General features: G+C 39.3%; 1 protein-coding gene across 1 annotated transcript in view; it reads left to right on the forward strand.

The window, feature by feature from the left end:
• The first annotated feature begins 710 nt into the window (after positions 1-710).
• Positions 711-9,459, forward strand: part of LOC115437391 (uncharacterized) — a 20,879-nt gene continuing 12,130 nt past the window's right edge. Inside the window, exons 1-4 of the mRNA XM_030160619.1 lie at positions 711-840; positions 2,090-2,273; positions 2,382-2,474; positions 7,816-8,020. Of these exons, the coding sequence (XP_030016479.1) occupies positions 2,118-2,273; positions 2,382-2,474; positions 7,816-8,020 (454 nt within the window). The 5' untranslated portion in view covers positions 711-840; positions 2,090-2,117. The remainder of the gene's footprint in view (positions 841-2,089; positions 2,274-2,381; positions 2,475-7,815; positions 8,021-9,459) is intronic.

The following is a 9,459-nucleotide window of genomic DNA, read 5'->3' on the forward strand; positions in this document are numbered from 1 at the left end:
TTTATTATTGAATAATCTGGGATTCTTTTAGGATTTATTATCTATCTATCTATCTATCTATATATCTATATCTATCTATCTATCTATCTATCTATCTATCTATCTATCTATCTATCTATCTGTCTATCTGTCTATCTGTCTATCTGTCTATCTATCTGTCTATCTATCTGTCTATCTATTTCTCTGTCTCTATTTCTCTGTCTCTATTTCTCTATGTATCTCTCTCTCTGTCTCTATCTCTCTATGTCTCTCTCTCTCTCTCTATTTCTGTCTCTATCTCTCTATATATCTCTATCTCTCTGTCTCTATCTCTCTCTATATCTCTATCTCTCTGTCTCTATCTCTCTCTTTCTCTGTCTCTCTCTCTCTTTCTCTCTCTCTATCTCTATCTCTATTCTCTCTCCTCTCTCTCTCTATCTCTCTCTCTCTTCTCTCTGTCTCTATCTCACTCTCTCTTTCTCTCTGTCTCTATCTCTCTCTCTCTCATTATACAGTCATTTCATTCTGTTAGTATTGAATTCTGTATTGAAATTCTTAGTTTGTTTTCTGTAAAAAAACAAGAATAAGTGAAGCAAAAGTGTAAGTAATAACTTTAACTATTGCTCTGTTTTCCTTCAGACCATTTTATTAATTCCAGCTGTGATGGTATGAGTAAAGTTGTCTGTTTTCCCTCTGAAGTCTCGGATTGGGAACTGGAGCGTGGAGGGGGGGGCAGCGCCCTGTCCTGGCCTCTGGGATCTGGTCTGAGGGTTCAGGCCAGACTGGATGGAAGAGAGCAGATGTGGCTGAATGGGTCAGTAGAAGGAAGATGTCTCCAGAGCACAGCAGGTTATATGGAAGGTAAACCAGAAGTCATCATCAGAAAGTCTCACAATCGACCTGAGGCAACAATTGCAATTTTGGCATTACATCACATTCTTTTAACCAAAAATCTAAAAATCTGATTGCCTTCAGCACTCTTCTAGCTCGTAGACTAATAAAACTAAAATGGAAAGATAAACAACCTCTAACATTTAAATCTTGGTCTCTGGATCTTTTACATCACAGGTGTCAAATATGCAGCCCAGGGGCCTAAACCGTCCGCCAAAGTTTTCAATCTGGCCCACGGGATGAATTTGCAAAGTGCAAGTTAGGGCATCGAACTCAAAAATAATATTATAATAACCTATAAATAATGACAACACTGATTTTTTTTCTCTTTGATTTATTGCAAAAAACTATCCTTTAACAATAAAATGTGAATAACCTGAACAAATATGAACAACCTGAAATGTCTAAAGAAAATGAAGTTCAATTTTAACAGTTTTTTGCCTGTTAACATGTTTTGTGCCTTTGTAGATTTGATCTATAATGCATATGTAGCCTATAAATGATAAGTTGAGGCATAATATTGATAAAATTGCACTTAAATTTCTTAACAAATTTCCTTTTTGTCAGGTTGTTCACATCCTTTTTGTTTGGATAGTTTATAAATGTAAATATTGGCATAACTGAATGTTATTTTTTGCACTGAAACAATTTGAAGTTGTCATTATTTATTGGTTATCATGCTGTTTTTTACTGGTCTGGCCCACTTCAGATTAAATTGGGCTGAATGTGGCCCCTGGAAGAAATGAGTTTGACAGCCTGTTTTACATCATTTAACATTGGAAAAAAAATAGATATCTATAAGAGGATGTGCCAATAAGTTTTTCAGTACCTGTAACCTGTTCTGAATCGCATAAAGAGGTCGATCCCTCACTTATTCCAGAGGAGTCTGATTAATACAAGTCTGTGACGAATATGTGTGTCCCTTATTTATTTATTATTTATTATTATTATTATTATTATTATTATTATTATTATTATTATTATTGTCAACTATCTTTTTTTTTTTGGTGCAACAGGGTGGGAATGTTCATGAGTTTGGGTTAAAAAACAAAAAAACAATGACTGTATTATATTTCTGTGACTAGATATGCAGTAAAAATACTTTGAACAAAGAAAAAGAAAAAAAAAAAGCCTTGAAGCCTTGAAAAAAGAAAGTCTCACAATGTTAAGATTCTGCTTTCCTTTAAGTATAATTTGAAACAAATGTGTTAATGTGCAGGTCCAAGCCTGAATGAGGACATCACTTTATGGGCATGTGTCAAAAACCACAGCTTGATCCTGGATGTGGAGACGAGACACAACGTGGGAAAGCTCAGAGTCTGGGCAGTGTTTCAGTTGGATCAGCCAATCAGAGGCTGACGCTCAGAGCAAGTGGCTGTTTGCAGAGTTTAACTGCAGTGGAGGTATCATCAGCAACAGTACACATTTCAACACATTTGAACCTCCTTAGAGTACGGCAATAAAAAGTGACAGGTTGTGAATTCACTTTTTTATTATTTGTATTTTCTCAGGCGCGGGTCCACTATTTGAGCTCTCAGATACGGAATAAGATGCTGGAGAGAATCAAGATGTTACAGCATCTGCTCATTGAATTCAGACGACAGGTAAGAACAGAAAATATGACTTTCTCTGAAAAAAACCTGGATCAAACAACACTTTACACCTTTTTCTATCCATAAAGGCGTACTTTTCTTATTAAAAACATAATACAGTGGGAAGAAAAAGTATGTTAACTCTTTCAGATTTCCTAGTTTTCTGCATGTTTTTCTGCAATTGGTCATTTTTTTTCTCGCGCTTTATTATGTCGCTGCCAAGACTGAATTTCCCCATTGTGGGGTCAATAAAGTCTAATCAGTAAATCAATAAAAATAATAGAAGTAAAAAAATAATGATCTTAAATGAATAAATCAATCAAGAAAATGTAAATAGAAACGACACAAAAATAAATGCAGGGATAAAAATTAAAGATGGAAAAATATAATATCAATATATCTGGAGGCTGGAGTTAAAAGAGCAAAAGCGGAGTATGCGCTGAAAATTCAGGGTCATTTTACAACCAGTGACCCTCGGAACATGTGGAAGGGCATAAAAACCATCATGGATTACACCAAAAGAGATGTTGAGTGCCCCCGGGACCCATCTCTACCAGACGCCCTCAACACATTTTATGCTCGCTTTGAAGCCTCCAACTCCTGCTCCTGCTCCAGGATCACTGTTCCACCAGGTGAGCTGCCTCTGTGTGTCTGCTGAGGATGTGAAGAGGGCGCTGCAGCGGGTTCAACCCCGGAAGGCAGCGGCCCGGATAATATCCTAAAGGATTGTGCTCATGAACTCCCAGAGGTGTGGACAGACATTCTGAACATTTGACTCTCCCAGGCAGCGGTACCGCTGTGTCTAAAGACTTCCATCATTGTTCCAGTTCCCAAAAGTGCAGCAGCAAAATCCATGAATGACTATGGCCCTGTGGCTCTAACTCCAATAGTCACTAAATGTTTTGAGCGGCTAGTCATGGACCACATAAGGAAGAACATGGACATCAATATGGATCCACACCAGTAAAGCTTATAGGAAGAACCACTCCACTTCTCACACAGTGTCCACAGTTCTCCACACTGCTCTCACCTGCCTGGAGAGCAGGGATTCCTGTTCGGCTGCTTTTTCTGGATTTGAGCTCTGCATTTAATACGATCATCCCACAGACTCTTGTTAATAAACCGCTGCTGCTTGGATTAACACCTTCCCTGTGGAACTGGGTCCTGGACTTTTTGACACACCGGCCACAGACCGTTATAATCCATGGTATCTGGTCCTCCCCCATCGTCCTCAACACCGGCTCCCCCAAGGATGGTCCTGAGCCTCTGCTGTCCACACTGTTCACATACGACTGCTCATCCAAACACCCAAGCAGTCCTATGGTGACATCTGCAGAGCACACAGCTGTGGTGGGACTGATATCCCACATCATGAGTGGTTGTACCGGCAGGAGGTGGAAGATCTGGTGGACTGGTGTGGAGAGAAGAACCTGTGTATAAATGTGGGGCAGACAAAGGAGCTGCTCATGGATTTTAGGAGGAGGAGCCACAGCCCATCCCCTCTGACTGTTAACGGAGCAACTGTGGAAATGGTCCACAGTTAGAAGTACCTTGGAGTCCAGATTTCCAGGGACTTCAAGTGGACCACAAACACCTCTTTATAGTGAGGAAGGTCCACCAACGTCTGTACTTCCTCCGGAAGCTGAAGCAGGCCGGCCTCAACACCTCAGTGCTGGACGCTTTCTACAGGTGTGTGGTGGACAGGACTGTCCCCCACTGCGTCACCACCTGGTACAGGAATTGCTCCACCGCCGACAGGAAGGAGCTGCAAAGGGTGGTGAAAAAGCTCAGAAGATCACCTGCAGCAGTCTGCCTTCCATGAAGGAGCTGGACGTCAGCAGGTGCAGGAGCAGCGCACCCGCATAATGGGGGACCCCACCCACCCAGCTCATGGACTGTTTGACCCCCCCCACCCGGCTCATGGACTGTTTGACCCCACCCACCCGGCTCATGGACTGTTTGAGCCCCTCCCCTCAGGGAAGAGACTGCGGAGCATTAAAGGCAGAACCCCCAGGCTCAGATGCAGCTTCTGCCCAGAGGTTGTCAGACTGGTGAACTCCTAGAAAAACTGATGCACTACTGTTGTTCATGCTGCTGCTGGAATACACTGCTGTTTTTATTCTGGTTTCACATGCTGCTAATTTTTTAATCCTGCACTGTAGTATTTATTTATGTATATTATTCATTATTATTTTTTAGATTTTTACTGTTATCAGATTTTATTATTATTACCTCCGCCAAGGAGGTTATGTTTTTGCCAGGGTTTGTTTGTCTGTTTGTCTGTCTGTTAGTGTGCAACATAACTCAAAAAGTTATGAACAGATTTTGATGAAATTTTCAGGGTTTGTTGGAAATGGGATAAGGAAGAAATTATTAACTTTTGGGGGTGATCGGGGTGGGGGGGCCCACGGGGGGGCCCATTAATCAGCCTTGGCGGAGGTCTGCGCTCTCCGAGTGCTTCTAGTTATCTTTAATATAGGATTCATTTTATAGGATTTTACCATGTACATTGCTGGACCTGAGTACTGATTTCGTTTCTTGTATACACTACATGTAATGACAATGAAGTGAACCTTGAACCTTGAATATAAATAAGGACAAAATAAATCAATAAATGGTACAGAGAATGAATGTTAAAGTAAATAAATGCCTTTAATTTTTTTTTTTTTATCATGTATTGGCACATGAATTAATTTATCAAGCCTGTATATTTTTTCAATATATCAGGTTCGGTCCTCCATACAAACTAAGATAGAAAACATGGAAAAAAAATCGAATGCTAGTTTTGATTCACTTCTATAGTGCTAGCGAGCAACTTCACTTGCATTATGTAGTCCATTACGTCATCTTCCTAAATTAATTGTCACTGTTGACAAAATTATTTTTTTGTCAGCAAATACTGAATTTCTTAAGTTTTTTGTTTCCTGAAAAACCTGAAAAAACGGCATAGGCAATTCCATTAGGAAGGTGACGATATCCTCTCTAACCAAGTATTACTTATTTAATTAGATTACACTTTTTGTGTAGTAGTATAGTTTGTAGGCCTGTAACGGTATGCAAAATTTTCGATTCGATACGTTTTCGGTTTTGAAAGCCATGGTTCGTTTTTTTTTTTTTTCGGTTCAGTACGAGAAGAAAGAAAACCCCTCAAAATGTCTTTAATGCATTTATTATGAATTTTTGAACATTTTTCCCCCAGTTTTTGGAAACAATAGACTATAGAAAAACAGGAATAATATAATTCTGCTGCTATAAATCAAACAGAAAATAAAATAAATTAATATGACTAAATGTATTTGAAACATTAGTATTGCACTTTTCCCTGAAAGGTAGTTTCAAACAAACAACAAAAATCTAATCCCAGTTCTGTCAGTTCACATTCTGCAGGAAAAAAACAAAAAAAATTCCATATGAAGTCCAACATTAAAAGAGGGTAAACTGGTATTCTGTTGAAACAAACTGAAGAGAAACACTGACAACAAAATGAATATAATTATTTGTAGGACAGAGAATAAATTGTTTAGGACATTGTGTGTATTTGTGTGTGTGTGTGTGTGTGTGTGTGTGTACAGGGTGGGATTTGTCAAAAACACGGGTGGGGTTGTTGTTTTTTTTTTTGTTGGAGTTGGAGGGGGGCAGTTATATACGTAGGGGTGTGCTCCATAACTAACATAACAAGTACTGGCGTGAAACGAAAGTGAAACTTTACAGACTTTCAGCATCCAACTCCCAGGTTCTATTCCTCTGGTATACAGCGAGAGAGAGAGAGAGAGAGTGTGTTGTAGATCTACCGTAGTTCCTAGGGACCAAACAACGTCCGTCTTCTCATTGTCTCTTTCCACATTGGGTACAGTTACATGATGTTTTTTAAATCCGATTTATTTTTCCAGAAGTAATTAATTTGAAACTAAAGTACTGTCTCTTGTGTTTCCATGGAAATGTTAAACCTGAATAAAAGTTTACATGAGGTATTAATGAGGTAGAGAAGTGAGCAGAAGGGTTTGTGCTGCAGTGCTCACATTGCCTTGTTCTGGCAGCCCTTCTGTTAGCTTAGCTTAGCCCTTCTGTTAGCTTAGCTTAGCATAGTCAGCGCATTTCCATGGTCACACGTAGCCAGTTTTTTAAAGGTGATTTGTCGTCTTTTGTCAGTGATTTTGTGAAATCCAATTCTCTCTAATTATTTTTAGATCTGCGACTTACTGCACTCATACAATCTTGGGACTCTTGTGTTGACGGAAGTTGGAAAATCTTTTTGTTGAAGGGATACATGCGCTAAATTAGCTTTGCTTTAGTGTTTTAGCTTTGCATTAGTTTTTATTTGCCCAGATTTTATTCCTGCAGTAAGTCACATGACCATGATTTGAGCCTCAGTTTGTGATCATATTGACCCCAGCGGACTAAAGGAATGATTAGGAGAACTGAATTTACCAAAATCACTCCTAAAATACTACAAATCACCTCTAAAAGCCTGGCTACGTCTGACCAGAGGAATGAAGCCATTATGCTAAGCTAGGCTAAGCTAAGCTAACAGAAGGGCTGCAGTTCAAACTGGTTCTCCCACTTGTGGAACTCATTAGTTCATGACAAATGAATGAATCCAAAGCCAGTGTTGAACTGTTCCTTCAGGGTTTTCCAGGCTGGTAGATCCCATCAGAACAGCCCACTGGAATGCTTTGGGAAGGCTAGACTGCAGTGCATATTCTTCCACCAGCGCAGAATGTGTGCGTCATCGCCACAGGACAAGACACTGAGCATGTGCAGAATGGAAGGAATAAAGTCCAAACGGAATAAAGGGTTACATGTCCAGGAAGAATTTAGACCAGAATTAAAAGAGGATTAAACCACTGACTTTAATCAGGTTTAAATTTAATCCCTTCTTTTCTTTTTCAACTAGAATAAGGTGTTTACATGGACATCTGAAATAGGATCAAACCTTTAATTAGACTTACACCAGGAAGAAAAGTTGTCATGGAAACGCACGGATTGTTGTCTTTCACTTGAACCTGATATGATCCCAAACAGGTCTGTACTGATGCTGGAGGGTCTGCAGTCTCTTCCTTCCAGGTTCACATCAGAATTGTTGTTTTTTTTTCCTTATATCAGCTGTTATTTCATTTTTTGGGTCAATGTGCTCTCCTTTAATATGTCCGTGTGGAACTTGCACGGATCTAAAGTTCCGCATCGAACAATGTCTTTGATTCCTTTTTCTTTTTCTCACCATACTGTGCTGTTTAAGTACAGCTGTGTACTGAATCGAACAGGTGTGAACTGAAACGGTTCAGTTCAGTATGTGTACCGTCACAGGTCAATAGTTTGCATCATGATAGTTCCTCTTCTTCTTCATTCTCTTCAGTCCAGAGACAGTGAGCTGCTCCAGGAGCTGAGTGCCCTGACCCTCCATGTTTCCCATCAGGCAGAGTCTGTGTTGGGGCAGAAGGACAGAGGTTTGGCATCTCTGTGGCAGAACAGCCCCCTCCGGCGCATTGTCACCGACAGCCTGCCTCGCTTTCTCAGCCTACTGCAGCACACCTCACTGCTGGGTCAACAGGAACTGAGGAGTGAGTTCATTTAACCCACAAACACCCAGTGCTACTTGTGTGGCAGCTCCTACATTATTTTTTTTTCCTGTGTATTTCACCTTTCTTAAGTGATTATCACCATTTATTGTAATATTATCGTCTTTACTTTGTGGTTTTTATGTGAAAATCAGGTATTTTCCCAGATTTAATTCACTGATCATGGTGTTCATAAAAGCTCAGGTTAAAGTTGAGGGTTATTCTATCAAAAACAAAGAAAACTGAAAAAACTTTTTTAGCAAAGATATAAGTACTGAACATAAAACAAGTGTCTCCATTTATCGTCATTGATCCAACTCCATGGGTTTTACTTGTGAATCAGTGTTGTAGAAGATGGCAGTGTTTCCACGGTAACTACGGAGCCTCTGAAGGTCCAAATGGCTCGTATCTGATGACCATGAAAAGATGACAAACTGTATTTTACATCAATTTCTTACATGTATGTTTTGGGTAAAAAGAAGAGACACTTATTTTCTGTTTAGTTAAATAAAACTCCTGCTTCCATATTGGACCAAAACATATTATCAAAAAAATATTTTTCACAGTAACTTTTGTGGTGACATTTGAAATTCGATATAGATGTTGAGAGTAGATGGCACTTCAGTCCTCCACAAGATCTCGATCCTACTACGTCAGAGCAGCTGATGGTCAAAAGTATTGGGACACATTGAATTCAGGTGTTTAAATGCTAACAGGGAGCTGGATCAGAAAGAGTAAACACTTCATTTTATTCAACTCATATTGATGATGGAAGAGTCAGACCACAGTGTTAACTCTTCTCCACTACATCCTAAAGATGCTCAATGAGGTTCAGGTCTGGACTCTATGGTGCCAAATCCATAGGGTGACCAGGCGCTTACGAGCCACATGTGGACAAGAGTGTGTTTGTGTGGGACAGTGTGGGACACGTAACTGTAATGCTGAAACAAAGTCTAGATTTTTAAACAATGTCCATCTTATTGTCCAGCTTATAAATATGAGGAACAATTTCATATAGTTGCACACAGTATGCGTATTTCTGCACTGGGCATTTATTTTTGCTTTTTTCCATCGGGTTTCAACAACTTTTTTTGCTTGTAAAAACAAACAAAACAAAAATCTACTAGTAAAAACTCAAAAAAGAAACCTCAAGTTTCAAATATTGTAATTAAACACTTTTAGAAAATCAGCTTTTTTTTTCTTATTTGACTACATGTTCTCAACCCTCAAAGGTAAACAATCTATGTGCAATAAACCAAAAAGGCAGAACTGACAACATGAGAACAGCTGTTTCCACTTCCAGTCAACCTAACATACTTGGACCATAAACCTTTGTGCATCCAAACACAGAACAGCCTAACATTTTGCATTCTAACACAGTAATAAAAATACAATAAGATAAAGTGAATATCCTGTGGAATTTGTCAAAAATAAATATCACA

Source organism: Sphaeramia orbicularis, chromosome 17, assembly GCF_902148855.1.
Source record: "Sphaeramia orbicularis chromosome 17, fSphaOr1.1, whole genome shotgun sequence".
Taxonomy (NCBI): domain Eukaryota; kingdom Metazoa; phylum Chordata; class Actinopteri; order Kurtiformes; family Apogonidae; genus Sphaeramia; species Sphaeramia orbicularis.